Below are 18000 nucleotides of genomic sequence, written 5' to 3' on the forward strand. Positions count from 1 at the left end.
CACTCAAGTGTTCTCGCAGGGAATAGTTTGGTTCACGGGTGTTCTGCCCTTGCGGGTGACATTCTGAGGTGAGTGGACATTTTGCTGTCGGAGTGGAAGCAAACCTCAGGACTATGACCCATCCATTGGACTGACCCCATGCTCAAAGCCTCCATGGTGCTAAAGGTTTCCCTGGCTCAGGCTGTGACACTCGCCCACCCGGACCACTCGGCCAAACTGTTCATAGCCTCAGATGCTAGTGACACAGCAGTGGGAGCTGTCATTCAACAATGCTCTAGTGACAACATCTCACCCCTGCATTTCTTATCTAAATAACTGTCTGCTGTACAGAAGAAATACTCCACTTTCGACAGGGAGCTCCTGCCCATCTACAAGGCTGTTAAACATTTCAGCCCTGACGTTGAAGGACACATATTCTCTATCCTCAGACCAGCCCCCTTGTCCTTTCCGTCATTTCAATCTAATGTCTCAGTTTATGACAGACATCCGCTATATCAAGGGGCAAATAATATTGCTGCCAATTTTTTCTCATGCGTCAATGCAGTGTTCAACATCATCGATTTGTCTAATCTAGCTAGTCTTCAGGCAACAGATGAGGGCATCCAAGCACTCCTTGCAGACCTGACCCCCTCGCTCATATTCACCAAGGCACAATTCTCTGGTGTAGCCAACAAGGTCTGGCATGATTCTTTGACTGGGGTCTTATGCTCGGTGTTACCGGTTCCCTTATGCTGTCAAGTTTTTGATGCCTTACACAACCTTGCTTTATCTGGAAAGATATAAAAGGAGAATGCCAGATGTGGGCTCAAAATTGTGACCCTTGCCAGCACAACAAAGTCGGCCGCCATATGGTCCCCCCACTGGGTATATTTCGCAACCTCCAGTACATTTCAGGCATGTCTATATCGATCTCATCAGAATGTTTTCTATAGTCCTGTCTTCTATTGATTGCTTGTCCTGATGGGTGGAAGCCATACTTTTGCCGAACATCATGGCCGAGACGGTTGCCAAAGTTTTCGTCTTTTCTTGGATCTCCCGTTTCGGCTAACCAGACACAATCACAATGACCAGGCTGGCAATTCGAGTAGTCCCTGTTCAATTTGCTGTGCCGCATGTGCAGTATCCAGAAAATCCACCCCACCTCGTACCAACCCCAGAGCAACAGTTTGGTGGCACCACACTTTAAAGACCACCCTCAGATGCCATAACGGCCTTTGGCTGGAAGCTCTACCTTGGGTCCTTTTAGGGTTGAGATCAACACACAAACCAGACATCCAGGGCACCATTTCAGAGGTGGTTTACAGGGAGAACCCCATCCTGTCAGGTGAACTAGTCGTCCACCGCTCAGGAGGGTCTCCCCCCCCTTCAACTTCATTAGCCATTTGTGTACGCATTTCAAGCACCTACACCTCTATCCACTACCACACTGGTCTCCTACATGCCTGCTTCTCTTCAAGTCTGTTCCCATGTCATGTTAAGGCACGACACCATACGCCAACCTTTACAGCTCCCCTACTGGGGCCCCTTCAAGGTTCTGCAATTTGGGGATTCAACATGTGACATTCTTGTCAAGGATACCTCACCGACAGTTTCACTGCATCAGTCAAACCCACATTTGCAGACTCTGACTCTCTGGCATTAGGATCTCCTGACACAGCTGATGACCTAGGCCCCCACCATGTTTCAGTCTCCTTGAATGATACGGCACAAATCACTCAGGCCCATGGTCCCTCACCAGTGACCAGCCCTAGTGACTCTCCTTTTGCTGGTTTCCCAGACAGTTCAAGTGGCTCTCCATTTGCAGGTTTTCCAACACTTGCCACCCATGTTGAGGTCGAACCTCCTACGATCACGTTTCGCACCTCAGTTCCACCACGCGATGTGGAAGACGTTCGGCTGGTACTAAGGTGTTTTGGCCTCCCTCAGCATTGGGAACTTGCCCTCCCACATGCCTTCATCTCTCCACTTGGTGAGATTTGAATTGTCTCTCCACACTTTGGTTCTTCTCTACACTTTGACCCACTGGCTTTCTCTTGAGCTGGCTGACATCTCACCCAACCAAGCTATCTGCAGGACTTCGTGTTCCCCCACCGACTTCATCAATGGGCGACATGGAGGTACCAGTCATCCAGTTCCCAGACCCCAGGACGTCCTTGAACATGATGTAGACACTATAACCCCCTCCCCCAAGATCTAATCACAAGGACTCTCTCTCCACTCGCGAGTTCTTTGGGCGAGAAGTTTGTGATAATTCAGTCTGTTTATGTGACTTGTATATACACATGTAGATGCTTGTACTTAAATATACATATGTATCAAAATATAAAGTGTAAGTGTTTGATTTTGGGATAGTAACCCATCACATTCCACCACTGGCTTTTGAGAGACAAAGCTAAACTTCCCAAGAAGGAAGTCCGATTGGTGACCTTAAGTGAACAAATAGGTGACTGTAATCAAAGGCATTTGAACAACTCAATAAGAAAACTTGTTGTCATTCTAATTCAGTTACTGCCAATAACCATGTATGAGGAACTGCTGTAATAACATGGGTCGAAAACCTTCTATGCTTGCATCTGTGTGTAGTTCAGTTTCACATTTAGGGTTGTAGATATTTACAACTGTATCCAATGAAAGTATGTCTTTCAGTGTCTCTGCTCTTCTTAAGACTTATATTCTCGAATATTCCTCAGAAAATCACTCATAGATCTGACAGTTGTAGAACAATTTGAGATTAACTTCCTGAAGTATCCTGTAAGACCTAGGAAACTTTGTATTGCTGCAATATATTTCAGTTAATGAAAGTTTTGAACAGCTATTGTCTCAGAATAAGGTTGGATTAGTCCAAGCAGCTCACCTGTCTTTAGTTACTGGCATTTTGCAAAATTAATTTCCAAGCTGTATTCTGCTGCAGTTTTCCACATTAAACCTAGCTACTGATGTGCCTCATCATCACTTTTTGTTGGTATTATATCATCATCCACATACATAAATCTAATATTATCTTGAACCAATGTCAAAAACCTGTGTTTAAAAAAACTCTGGAACATTGCAAGTGAATTTAATAATCCAAATGGAACAGCCCTGAGTGTGTCACAAATGAGATTTATTTTTGGCTTTCCTCTCCTACATCAGCATAAAAAAACTATTCTTGATGTCTAGCAAAACACATAGGTGTCTTGCATGTCATCTAAAAAATCTTGTGTGAGGGGCAATGGGTGCCAATTTTTCACTGTGATTTTTTTTTTAGTTTTTTATGGTCTATATGGATCTGATACTCTCCATTTTTCCTTCTTACACCTACAACCTGGCTAGCAAATTCACATGAACTTTATTCTATTATTTCTTGATCAAGCCACATCTGGACTCGGTTTTAAACAATTTCTTTCTCTTCTGATGACAAACTTCTGGGTCTGCTGCATTTTGGTTGCTCTTCTTTCACAATAATCTTTCTTCTTACATCAGTGAACTTTTGTTCCTGTTGTGGAATCACTAAATCTTTGGTATATTCCTTTGTTTCATCACTAACAGGGCTGTCAGTATCTAATTCTGATTTGTCTGCTATGTGGATACACATATGATGAACTTCTCTTCTGGCTTCCTAATAGTAATTGTTTCTGTTTACTAAAACTTCAGTTTGGTCTAAAAGATCATTTTCAACTACCATTTCTAAATTCACAGTTTTTCTAGAAACCACACAAAAGAGGCATCCAGAAGCAAACTGTGATAAATCCACTTTTTCTTAAAAATGGGTTACTGCCACCATTTTGTTCTCTATACTGTTTTCTATCAATCAAACCCTTAAATGCAAAATAGGCTACAGGAACAAAAGTTGGTATATCCACTTCTGGTTGCAAAGCAAAACTCAGTGAATCCATTGCATGATAAAGAAGCAGATTCTGATGTGTTCTTAGCAAGCATCATTATCTGAGAAGGTTTGAAGATGCAAAACTCGTTTTGTACCCATTATGAATTTTGTCTGAATAATGCTGCTTTCCCAGCCTAGAACTTCATAAATAATGCTGCTTTCCCAGTTTAGAACTTCATAAATGCTAGTTTCGAGCCTATGTGTGGCAGTTTCATCAAGCTATCCCTACTGCATGCCACTGTGAAACAGATACAGTAGCACACTGGCATATACTCCTTGACTTGGCTTGTTTGTGAGTGCATAGAGAATGTTTACGGTGTATTTGTTCAATAAAATATCAAGACTGTTTTATCATTTCCTGCATAATCATAGATGTTAATGATCAAATATGTGTACAATCAGTTCCAAAAGGAAATGGTCATAAAAGATCAGCAAATCATCCTAAATGAAAGATGAATAAAGCAAAACACATGAGGTAAGATTTAATCATCAGCTCTCATACTTTGTGCTGTTTCACTGCACGGAAACAATAAGAACTTCATTACCGGCATATCTATAAACAGTAATTTACACTGTGATTTGTTAAGTTCTCCAGGAGTTTCTTTTCACCCCATGATTGTTGTGGACTGCCTGCAAATGGTGTACCACCTCCAGATCCAGCAATACAAATGTTTGTGTACGGTCACATTTTTGTTTCACTCCTTGATTTCCACTTTCAGTTTCCTGTGTCACCTGCAGCTGACAACAGCACTGATAGTGCAACATACAGCATGTCTGGCCTCGCTTGAGGCTGACAGCGGTGCTGACAGCGCAATATACACAACACAATGTCTGGCCTGACAACAGGATTAAAAACATGCATCGCATGCCATCCACTGCATAGTTGGCTGTGCTGCTTGGGCAGCTGACATTGCCTCAGGAATTCTCTGCAGCGTCTTAGCAAAGTGTGTGATCTACCCCAGCACCATGAACAGCAAGGTGACAATTGTGGCCATGTCTTCCTTGGTCGTGGTGGGTGGTGTAGTGTGATAGGATATGGCATCAGCACAGATATTGTTGGTAGCATTTGCATTACTGAAGCCTGTCATTGTGATGGTGTCTTCATCAGGATGGTGGACTCTCCCCCTGGGGAGGTTGATCTCTGTTCCTCAGAGTACTCGCCCTTGATGCTTGTTTGTGCATGCATGCTGTCTTCTGCTGTCCGAAGATGAGGAGGCATTGGCGGCCATCATTTATTCATTGTTGGTGGTGCTGGTTGGCCTGGGAATGGGTCGACCGAAGCACCCGTTCCCACCCGTCGGCTTTGACCCGTGACGTAAGGCTGTTGTGGTGTGTGACGTCACGACGGCGCAGAATTTAGTTTGTGAGAGTGGCGTGTTTGTAGGTGTCGTTTTGATGTGATCGGTGGTGCTCTCTGGTGGTGTGTTAGGTGATGTTTTTGGTTTAGTTTGCGAGTGTGGCATCGTGTGTGAATTTTGGTTAATTGCTTTTTTTATGTCTTTGGTAGGTATGGATATCACTGACAGGATCAACAGTTTTCGGTTGTCGGCTAGGATGGGGGGCAGTGCGTTGTCTCTAAAAACATTTTTTCAACTATTCAGATTTTTGGATGAAGTCGTGAAGTGTTCAGTATGTTGTGAAGAAATGAGGCTTACTTAAAGTTCCGGCATCTCGGACCAGGGACGGCTGTATGTGGAGATGTAAGGATAACAGGTCAAGGGAAGTGTTCGATCCCAATATGTGGCTATTGGTATTGGTATCGGGAGATGTTTTTGAGCTATATAGGTCAAGCGAAGTGTTCGATCACAATTTATGGGATCGGGAACTGCTGTTGAGTTGTATAGGTCAAGGGAAGTGTTCGATCCCAATTTATGAGATCGGGAGCTGCCGTTGAGCTATATAGGTCAAGGGAAGTGTTCGATTCCAGATGATATTGTGTTTAGTGGTATTTGGGGAGTTTTGTGATGTCGGATTTTTTCGTCATTTTGCGTGGTTTTGTATGGGTGTGGGTGTCTAAATTTGTTTATATTTAATTTGTCCCCACCCAAAAAAACCCTATTTCCCGCGCTTGTCCCGTTAGTGTCATTAGGCTTTTTGTGGAACGTGTGTGTGTTCGTTTTTCAATGTATTTTAGTCCTCATAATGTGTAACGACTTTATATGCGCCATATTGGAATCGGGGTTTATGGTTGTTTCCGCCATATTTGTGACGTCATGGGTCAAAGCAGACGGACGCTTTCGTATTTCCCTGGGTATGGATGTCAGATCAGATGGTTGGCCTTCTTCTTGAGTGGGTCTTTGCATTGGTGGACCTCTGTGGCCTTAAACGTTTCACAGTCATGGTAGAACATTATGTGTGGATCACCACAATTCTTGAAAAATGGGAGAGCACATCTTGGTTAATGGGCATCTTGAGCTTGCATGTTTGCCCGTGCACTTTATGCGTGGTACAGTGGCAGGCTGCATATCCCATCCCTTGGCAGCAGATGCTCTAGGGTGAGGCTTTCTTGTTCTGCACACCTTCAACATTGACCTGAGTGCCAGTCACCTTCTTCACTGAAGAGAGCTTCTTGTTGTCCTGGTTGTTATTGCTGATTACCAGCAGTGGAGGTGAGCCTATCTGTGTCGGGGGATACAATGTGTCACTGCAAGCACACCAAATCTGATGTCCTCCAGGCCTTCTGTTAGGAGGCCAGGGTCTCTGAACTTTGGGAAACCCTTGAAGACCACCTTGATGGAAAGGTCTGAGACAACAGGATAAGTACCCGGATCATGCTATATTAGTCAGAGGTGACTTCAACCTACCTAGTATAGACTGGGATGTCTATGGATTCATTACAGGTGGTACAGACAAGCCTTAGTGTGAATTACTTTTGAACACATTATCCGAAAACTGTCTTGAGCAGCTAAATCGACAGCCAACGCGTAATGGAAATATTTTAGATCTGGTAGCCACGAACAGACCAGACCTCGACAGTGTCAGTGTTGAGACAGGGATTAGTGATCATGATGATGTCATTACGACTATGGTTATGAAAGTTAAAAAGTCGGTCAAGAAGGCTATGAGAGTATTCTTACTAGAAAGTGCAGATAAGCAGTTGTTAGCATCCCACTTAGTAAATGAATTGACTTCATTTACTTCCGGTACAATGGACGTGGAAGAATTATGTTTTAAACACATTGTGAACCACGCATTGGAGAAGTATGTGTCAAAAAAGTGGGTTATGGACGGAAAAGACCCACCGTGGTTTAAGAGCGCAATTCGGAGAATGTTCAGGAAGCAAAGACAGTTGCACTCACAGTACAAGAAAGATAGGGAGAACGAGGACAGGCAAAAGTTAGTAGAGATTTGTGCTGCTGTAAAAAGAGCGATGCGCAAAGCATACAACCACTACCACCGTCATACCTTAGCAAAAGATCTTGCTGAAAACCCAAGGAAATTCTGGTCTTACCTAAAATCAGTAAGCAGTTCGAAGGCTTCTATCCAGTCACTCACTGATCAATCTGGCCTGGCAATGGAAGACAGCAAAACGAAAGCTGAAATTTTAAATTTAGCATTTGAGAAATTTTTCACACAGAAGGATCGTACAAACATACCGCCGTTTGAGTCTCGTACAGATTCCCGTATGGAGGACATAGTGATAAGACATCCCTGGGGTTGTGAAGCAGCTGAATGGGTTGAAAATAAATAAATCGCCAGGTCCTAATGGGATTCCAATTCGGTTTTACAGAGAGTACTCTACTGCATTGGCTGCTTACTTAGCCTGCATTTATCGTGAATCTCTTGCCCAACATAAAGTCCCGAGCGACTGGAAAAAAGCGTAGGTGACGCCTGTATATAAGAAGGGTAGAAGGACAGATCCTTAAAATTACAGACCAATATCCTTAACATCAGTTTGTTGCAGGATTCTCAAACATATTCTCAGTTCGAATATAATGAATTTCCTTGAGACAGAGAAGTTGCTGTCCATGCATCAGCACAGCTTTAGGAAGCATCACTCCTGCGAAACGCAACTCGCCCTTATTTCACAAGATATCTTGCGAACCATGGAAGGGTATCAGACGGATGCCATATTCCTTGACTTCCGGATAGCGTTTGACTCGGTGCCCCACTGCAGACTCCTAACTAAGGTACGAGCATATGGGATTGGTTTCCAAAAGTGTGAGTGGCTCGAAGACTTCTTAAGTAATATAATCCAGTACGTTGTCCTCAATGGTGAGTGTTCATCGGAGATGAGGGTATCATCTGGAATGCCCCAGGGAAGTGTGGTATGTCCGCTGTTGTTTTCTATCTACATAAATGTTCTTTTGGATAGGGTGGATAGCAATGTGCAGCTGTTTGCTGATGATGCTGTGGTGTACGGGAAGATGTCGTCGTTGAGTGACTGTAGGAGGATACAAGATGACTTGGACAGGATTTGTGATTGGTGTAAAGAATGGCAGCTAACTCTAAATATAGATAAATGTAAATTAATGCAGATGAATACCCAAAACATTCCTGTAATGTTTGAATACTCCATTAATAGTGAAGTGCTTGACACAGTCACATCGATTAAATATTTGGGCGAAACATTGCAGAACGATATGAAGTAGGACAAGCATGTAATGGCAGTTGTGGGGAAGGCGGATAGTCATCTTTGGTTCATTGGTAGAATTTTGGGAACATGTGGTTCATCTGTAAAGGAGACCGCTTATAAAACACTAATATGACCTATTCTTGAGTACTGCTCGAGCTTTTGGGATCCCTATCAGGTCGGATTGAGGGAGGACAATTCAGAGATGGGCTGCTAGATTTGTTACTGGTAGGTTTGATTATCATGCGAGTGTTACATAAATGCTTCAGGAACTTGGGTGGGAGTCTCTGGAGGAAAGTAGGTGTCCTTTTCGTGAATCACTACTGAGGAAATTTAGAGAACCAGCATTTGAGGTTGACTGCAGTACAATTTTGCTGCCGCCAACTTATATTTCGCGGAAGGACCACAAAGATAAGATAAGAGAGATTAGGGCTCATACAGAGGCTTATAGGCAGTCTTTTTTCCCTCGTTCTGTTTGGGAGTGGAACAGGGAGAGAAGATGCTTGTTATAGTACAAGGTACCCTCCGCCATGCACCGTATGGTGGATTGCGAAGTATGTATGTAGATGTAGATGTAGATGTGTAAAAAGGAAGTGAGAGCCCTGCTGCCTCACTTGTGATCTTCCTGAAGTCTTTGACTTTTTAGAGCCGGACCCACACAATTTCATCTCCTGCGGCTCCATAGTGAAGAAGGCTGTTGTTCACTGATTGAGGCACTGCAGGAACCCTTTGTAGTTCTTCTTAACCTCCATGATGATGGGCGGAAGCCAATGCTCAGACTGTCTGGTAGGGAGTGCTGAGCAGAAGCTGGACACATCTTCCGTGAGTTGGTTTTATGACTGGAGTGATGGTGACCACTTTCGTGACCAGAATTTTTTGTCGAGGAGAAAAGTTCTCAAGTCTAAAGTCATAATTACCTCACTGAGTGTGTAAAAAAGTGTTCAAGGGTCACTGAATATTTTTCCAATTAGGAATACATGTCCATAATCAGTGTTGGAGGGATGCAGTTTCTGTTATCATTAAGTCATCCTTTCAGTGGCACTTCAGATTTGCCTCTGTAAAACAGGCTGTGGTTACCAGAAGTTAATGCGGAAACACACTAATAAGTGCTGAAGTGGCCTTCAGAATGACACTGGTCCATTGGTGAAGGAAGAGGTATATGCAGATGAGACAAAACCTCCTTATTTACGGAACCAAATGTTATCCAAACTGGAAGAGTCTTAAAGGCAGAAAAGGTGAGGGACTGATTTCATACTCAAAAAGCATTTCAGGTGGACTTGGGAAACAACTAAAATCTTGTTATCTACAAGAATATAATCAATTGTCAAATAGCTGTGAACAATCAGAGGAGGGCTCTACTTTGAAATTCATCCAGAAGATAATGAGTTGCCAGTGTAATTTAAATGGGACAGGACATGACTTGTGAGTTTAAATGTTTTACCTCCTTTCAAAATTTTGTACAACATCACATATTTTGTAATTACAGATAATTTTAGTCATTACATTGTCTTCTTTTCTCTCTTTTAACACTGTTAAGGAGGCTTTTTACTATTACGTAATGTACACAGATCCATCTCTACAGAAGCAAAACTCTGCAGATCCATGGGAATAGATGCAAAACTTGGTGCATCCAAATTATTGTAGGTTATAACTAGTAAAAAAAATGCATTATCAGTCTCAATAATGCCCATAAAATACCTTGTGGAGATGAATTTCTTCCCAATCCTGTTATGACTACATCTGTATCTTGCAAACTTGGAGCATTCATAATCTTATAAACGTCTCCCATAATCAATTAGGTCTTGCATACATTTCTAACTTGTAGTTGTTAATACTGTTCTTAACAGCCTTGTCACCTTTTGATTATTCTTCTCCTTCATTCATTTAGGTGAGATATGACAAAACTTGTTGCAATTGAAGGATCTCATTCCCTTACTTTTGCAGTTGCAATAACCTGATCTATGTTTACTGGCACCACAATTGAAGCAATTTTTGTTTGGATCCCAAGCTGTATTTTTGCTGTATTTTTAGTACTATATTTCTGTTACTTGAGTCTTTTGCATTTCTCTTCCTTGAGTTTCAAAACTTTTATTGCTGTAGCTTCTGTTACTTCTTTTCAGCAATGACTTCACAGTTCTTTCCTAACCTCTCATTTTTTCCTTAATTCTTTTCCACCCCAAATGCCATAAGTAGAACTCTTGTCCCTGAATCATCTTCTGTTCAATCAATCACATACATAAATATTGAGTAACTATAAATATCAGCACGCCTGGCAATTTTTTTCATTACAACAAAGTATTCTTGAAGAGACTCTTCCTGTTTCTTCTTTTGCTAAGACAGCTGTTGGCTGATCTCCGCAGCAATTGTTTTCATTGAATTCTTCTTGCAAAGCTTTCTTCAGTGCAGCCCTTGAAGGAAGTAAGGTCCTTCTCACCCTAAGTAAAAAGCTTAGACAAACCTTCCAGCAATTCCTTGAGAAAACAAGCATTTGCGGTTCACTCCAACCCATTGAAAATGTTGTATCCTCAAAATCCATGATCCATGGTTTAATTGGACATCCATCACTATTGCTAAATCATTTAACAGCACCATTAATGTTACGCAATGAAACAGGAAATTTACATTGATCTCATGAACGTGGTTGTGATGAAGCAAATTGGGATCTCTTTAGTTCCTCTCTTGTTTTGCCAACTGCATCCTTAAATTTATTATATTTTGATTTTTGCCTAATTACCATTAACATGCATGAGTATAATCTGCACTTCCATAAAAGAGAAAGGTTGGCCCTCACTCTTAAGGAATAAGCACCAGGTACAATTTTGTGCTTAGTTTTGTGTAGTTAATTAATTTCCTAATTTATTTTGACCACTCCTAGTTACTATCTTTTGCTACAGATATTTATAGGGTGAAATCAGTAACATAGATTCTATTGTTAAGTTATAAACAAATATAAATTCTGTAATAATTATAAACATTTGGAAGAAGAACTACTAGGATTTTTAAAGTAGTTATTGGGCTCAAATCAAAAATATACACACATTGAAAAAAGGCTTGCATCACTCTGGTTCCAGAGAACTCCTGAAGATAGACATTGACTATGGATATTGTATCACAGACACGGTCCCTTTCCCTGTTCCGAGGTGTCACTAAACCCACCCAAAGATGTCAACAACCATGCATGAGCAGCACCTATTAGATGGAGGGGGTCCGATACCTTATCAGTTACAGTCATTCTACCAGGAAGGAGATACATGGCTCATGTTGTCTCTAGTTTATCCATGACTAGACAGTCAATACTGCAGTTCAATCAAGCCCGCATTTTTACTTTGTGCCAGGAAGAGCTCTCAACAAGGGTAATGTCCAGGCGTCTCGGAGTGAAACAAAGCAATGTTGTTTGGACATGGAGGAGATACAGAGAGACAGGAACTGTAAATGACATGCCTTGCTCAGACTGCCCAAGGGCTACTACTGCAGTGGATGACTGCTACCTATGGATTATGGTCGGGAGGATCCCTGACAGCAACACCATCATGTTGAATAATGCTTTTTGTGCAGCCACAGGACATCATGTTATGACTCAAACTGTGTGCAATAGTCTGCATGATGTGCAATTTCACTCCTGACATCTATGGCAACGCCCATCTTTGCAACCACAACATCATGCAGCGTGGCAGAGATGGGCCCAACAACATGCAGAATGGACCGCTCAGGATTGGCATCACGTTCTCTTCACCAATGAGTGTCACATATGCCTTCAACCAGACAATTGTTGAATATGTGTTTGGTGGCAACCCGGTCAGGCTGAACGCCTTAGAAACACTGACCAGCAATAGCAGCAAGGTGGAGGTTCCTGATGTTTTGGGGAGGCATTATAAGTGACTGATGTACACCGCTGGTGGTCATGGAAGGTGCCATAATGGCTGTATGATACGTGAATGCCAACCTCTGACCGACAGTGCAACCATGTTGGCAGCATATTGGCGAGGCATTCATCTTTGTGGATAACCATTCGCACCCCCATCACACACATTTTGTGAATGACTTCCTTCAAGATAATGACAATGCTCAACCAGTGTGGCCAGCATGTTTTGCAGACATGAACCCTATCAAACATGCCTGGGATAGATTGAAAATGGCTGTTTATGGACGACATGACCCACCAACCACTCTGAGGGATCTACGCTGAATCACTGTTGAGGAGTGGAACAATCTGGACCAACAGTGCCTTGACGAACTTGTGGATAGTATGCCACAATGAATACATGCATGCATCGATGCAAGAGGACATGCTACTGGGTATTAGAGCTACCGGTGAGTACAGAAATCTGGACCACCATCTCTGAGGGTCTCACTGTATGGTGGTACAACATGCAATGTGTGGCTTTCATGAGGTATAATAAGGGTGGAAATGATGTTTATGCTGATCTCTATTCCAATTTTCTGTACAGGTTCAGGAACTCTCGGAACCAAGGTGATGAAAAATATTTTTTAATGTGTTTATTTGCAAACCCAGCCCTTACTCAATTCCAAAATAAGTACCAGGTTTGTCAAAAGTATTGTTTTTATAACTATATCAGTTAATTTCATTATTTAAGCAAATGATTCGGCCTAACCTTTATCGTAGAAGGAACTGTTAAAAAGAAGGAATTTTTTTATGTATTCAGTCAACTGAATGAGTTACAATTAGATTAGATTAGATGTACTTTCAATCCAATTGATCCATAGTGAGCAGGTCCTCAAGGATGTAGAATATGTCAGGAAAACAATAATACATGACAAATATTTACAACTGAAACAAATAAGCTAATTTACCTTGCACAGGTCCCAAGTGGAATGATCGTCATTTTTTTTACAAACAGTCATTTACTAAGATCGCATTAATGCACAGAATTAAAATTAAAAAAAAAATTTTTATAAGGTAATAAACATATAATAGACCTACTACAATATTCATTTACAATGAACACATTACTGCACCGAAATGGCGCAGAAGTTAGATTCACAAATCAGTTGGTTCTACTGGGAAATTCATCAATGGAGTAGGTGTTGGCCACCAATTAATCCTTTAGGCTTCTCTTAAACTGAATTTCATTGGTTGTTAAGTTTTTTATGGGTGCAGATGAGTTACTGAAAATGTGTGTTCCTGAATAATACACACCTTTTTCTACAAGAGTAAGTGACTTTGAATCCTTGTGAAGATTATTCTTATTCCTAGTATTGATTCCATTAATTGAGCTGTTGTTTTGAAAAAGTGATATATTTTTAATGACAAATTTCATTAAGGAACAAATATATTGGGAAGCAGTAGTTAGTAACCATAGTTCCCTAAACAGGTTTCTGCACCATGTATAACTCTTATTGCATGTTTTTGTGCCCTGACAACTTTAGCTTGGCTTGATGAATTACCCCAAAAAATAACCCCACATGACATTATGGAATGAAAGTCAGCATAGTATGCCAGCTTTTTGATTTTTATATCCCCCATATCTGAAACAATTCACGTTGCCAATACAGATTTGTTAAGATGCTTCAGCAGTTCTGTGGTGTGCTCCTCCCAGTTTAATTTATTGTCAAGTTGTAATCCCAAGAATTTAACACTGTCCACTTCTTCTATCTGCCTGTCATCATATGTTAGGTGCATACTCATGGGACACCCCTTACAAGTTCTGAACTGCATGTAGTGTGTTTTCTCAAAGTTTAGTGACAAAGAATTGGCTATAGTTCAATTCCTTTATCTTGGCGGTTTGCGCATGCCCGCCCTGACGCGGGAGATTGCTGCATTGCCAGTTGTACGCCGCAAGAGAAGCAGCACCATAGTATAGTATAGTTCGCAAACTTATGTTTAGGGGTGAGCGCGCAGTTTATGAAGTAAAGCCACCATGGCCGCATTAACCCTTTCGCTGCTACAGAGACGTGCTCCCCGCATTCCGCGATGTGCACGATTTTATCATCATTGCACTGTTAGCCTGTACAGACACATGGTGTTTCGACTGGTTTGACACACGTATCATTCGATTTCACAAAAACTATTTGGTCCAAAAATTTTATTTTTACACATCTTCTTGATTGATACCTTCCCCCCCATAAATGACTTAATTTTGTTTCGAAGTTGAACCCAGTTATTGTGCAGCATTAGATGTAGTAAATCATTGCAGAGTTTGCAGAGGTAAAAGTCCATAGCGTACACTTTGCATATGGTCGATTTTAGTTGCCACTAGAAATTTCAAAAAATTACATTCAAACGAATAAAATTTATAAAGTAAGACACTTCAATATTGTTTTTAAATAAAGAAAATATTAAGCACTGAACAAGGCTTGAACTCATAACCTTTCGCTTAGCAGCCCTACACTACAACCATTACGCTGATGCAGCTCACCATTCAATTCACCTGCCGGAGGACTTTAAAACATCACGCAAAATACCGACAAACACTGTTGGTATGACTATGAATTACTCACGTTTCGTCGAAGTACAATAGGAGATCAACAATTACCGCTGTTCTTTATTGCAAAAAAGCGGTTAGTGAGAATGGTACAAACACCTTTCCTTGCTATCGCCTGAATTAGGAGGCTTATTGCTTGTTTGGTTTAATTAGGTAATAGAATATGAAGCAATTGGTATAAAGAATGCTTTTTCCAAACGTTCTATAAAAGAAAGTCTGCTATCAAGACACTGCTTTTGTTCAATCACTTTATTTATGACTGAAAGTTTCTAAAACTGAAAGCACTCGTCCGTGCTCTGCACTACAGTCGAGCTCTGGCAACGTCGTTCTCTGTTCATTGGCTGACTGTGTTTTGTGATGTCATATGTGCAGAACGAACCTAGACTCGGTCGCCGTCATAAATGACCCGCACTTTAGGAACCAATGATTGATGTCCACAAATATTTTATTAGCTGGTCTTTCTAAGACTACACTTGATTTGCTATTTATTGCAATGTTTGTGTCATCAGCAAACAAAACAAACTTGGCATCTGGTAATGTTACAGATGAAAGGTCATTGATACAGACATGAAAAAGTAAGGGCGCTGAGTTGGAACCTTGTGGGACCTCACATGTAATTAGTTCCCAGTTGGATGATTCCTGAAAGCTTAATACATGTCTCTTTCCTAATAACACCCTTTGCTTCCGGCCAGAGACATAAGATTTGAACAATTTTGCAGCTTTTCCTGTTACACCATAATATTCTAATTTACTTAAAAGGATATTGTGATTTACAAAATCAAATGCCTTTGACAGATCACAAAATATACCAGTTGCCCACAATTTTTTGCCTAATGAATTAAGTACATTTTCACTGTAAGTGTAGATAGCCTTCTCAATATCAGAACTGTTTCGGACCGAAAGATAAAGTTTTCTTTTTGGTTTACAAGATACCTCTATTCCCCGAGTAATCCATCGCTTCTTTGTAGACTTTGCTCTAACCTTGGTTAGTTTTGGGGGAAAACAGTGTTGAACTAAGGTAAGCACTTTATTAGCAAAAGTGTTATATTTTTCATTCATGCCATGAGCACTGTAAACATCATTCCAGTGAATGTCTCTGAGGAGTGTCCTAAAATAATCAATTTTTCGCTTATTGATTACCCTCTTGAGTTCAGATTTAACAGATTTTATATCCTGTTCAGTATTAACATTTAACAGAGGGAACTGCATGTCATGATCTGAGAGGCCATTGATTACTGGTTTTGTAATATAATTTTGTCCATTGGACTTTTCTATGAAGATATTATCAATGACTGTTTGTGAGCAATTGGCTGCCCTAGTGGGGAACTCTATAGTGAGAATTAAGTTGAATGATAGTGTTACTAACTCAAATAAGTTCTTATTGGGAGAGTCTTTAAGGAAATCTACATTGAAGTCACCAGCAACCACTCTTTCTTTGTTTTTGGTTGTTAAATAGGGAAGTACAGCTTCAAGGTGGTTTATGAGCAGATTAAAGTTACACTTAATACGAGGGTCGGTCAAAAAGTAATGCCTCCCATTTTTTTTCTACTTAAAGAAATTAAGTTAAGTGAAAAATTTGAATTTGGCGCCATTCCTCAAACCTTCTTCTGCAATCCACTGCAGTAGTAACTTTCTGTGTCAACAGGTGGCAGCACAGCAGAAGTTTGTAAGATGGCCGACATCGATGTTCGTTTGAGACAGCGTTGTGTGATTGAATTCTTGAATGCAGATGGTGAAACGCCCATACGCATTCATGAAAGACTGAAGAAGGTGTATGGTGTTGTGACAGTGGATGTCAGCACTGTTAGACGATGGGTTCGTCGTTGTAAGGAAGCTGAAGGGCAAACACCGTTGACTGACGAAAAGCGGAGCGGCAGGCCGGTGAGTGCAGTGACTCCACACAACATTCAGCAAGTTGATGACATCATTCGTGGTGACCGTCGGGTGACTGCAGATGAAGTGTGTCGCATTATTTCTCTTAGTAAAGGCAGTGTGATCACGATTATTAAACAATTGGGGTACTCAAAAGTTTGTGCACGGTGGGTTCCAAGAATGTTAACCGATCAGAATAAAGAGGCAAGGAAAACAATAGCCTCCCAACACTTGCAGCGCTTCCGTTTGGAGGGAGATGAGTTTCTGAAAAAAATTGTGACCGGGGACGAAACATGGGTGCATCTTTTTGAACCCGAATCAAAGAGGCAGTCAATGGAGTGGCGTCACACAAGCTCGCCGAGGAAGAAAAAATTCAAAACTGTGCGATCGGCAGGGAAAGTTATGGCAACAGTTTTCTGGGATACAGAGGGTGTGATTCTGGTTGATTTTTTGGAGCAGGGATGCACAATAAATTCTGTTCAATACGTCACAACCCTCAAAAAACTTAAAGCACGTCTTCAGCGAGTTCGCCCAACAAAATCAATGGCAGATGTTCTTCTTTTGCATGACAATGCAAGACCACACACCAGTCGTCACACCTCTGACGAGATTGTCAAAATTGGATGGGAAGTTTTGCCTCATCCCCCATACAGCCCTGACCTGGCACCATCAGACTTCCATCTGTTCAGGCCACTAAAAGAAGCTCATCGTGGGATTCATTTTGAAGATGAGGAGGCCGTCAAAACATCCGTGCGTCAATGGCTTAGGAAGCAGAGCTGTGATTTTTACCGTGCTGGGATACATGCCCTTGTTCAAAGATGGACCACAACTGTAGAGATGGGCGGAGATTACATTGAAAAATGACAAAATGATCCTCAAAGTTGTGGTTTTCAACCTATGTAATTGCATTTAAATTTCCTGACAATTAAACGTAGAAAAAAAAATAGGAGGCATTACTTTTTGACTGACCCTCGTATTATGAAGGATTTTTTGTGAAATTCTACTTCTGCTGCATATGCTTCCATATGCTGTTCTAGGCAAAATTTTTGAATGTCTTTGTTCTTAAATTATGACAGTTCCTGATGAATGTGGCAATTCCTTTCTCCATTTCTGCTCTACAAAAGTGAGATGTTAACCTAAAACCTAAAACACTTATAAAGTCCTATACCAGTGGTCACGTGATGTTCGGAGAGGCAGATTATGTCAGCTAGGTTTGAGGACTCTTATTCATCTATGCAGATAATTAA

General features: G+C 41.2%; 1 protein-coding gene across 1 annotated transcript in view; it reads right to left on the minus strand.

Moving 5' to 3' along the window:
- Window positions 1-3370: 3370 nt before the first annotated feature.
- LOC126240001 (uncharacterized) overlaps window positions 3371-18000 on the minus strand; it is a 103892-nt gene continuing 89262 nt past the window's right edge. Inside the window, exon 7 of the mRNA XM_049947901.1 lies at window positions 3371-3598. Coding sequence (XP_049803858.1) covers window positions 3371-3598 — 228 coding nt within the window. The remainder of the gene's footprint in view (window positions 3599-18000) is intronic.

Source organism: Schistocerca nitens, chromosome 1, assembly GCF_023898315.1.
Source record: "Schistocerca nitens isolate TAMUIC-IGC-003100 chromosome 1, iqSchNite1.1, whole genome shotgun sequence".
In the NCBI taxonomy this organism is placed as follows: domain Eukaryota; kingdom Metazoa; phylum Arthropoda; class Insecta; order Orthoptera; family Acrididae; genus Schistocerca; species Schistocerca nitens.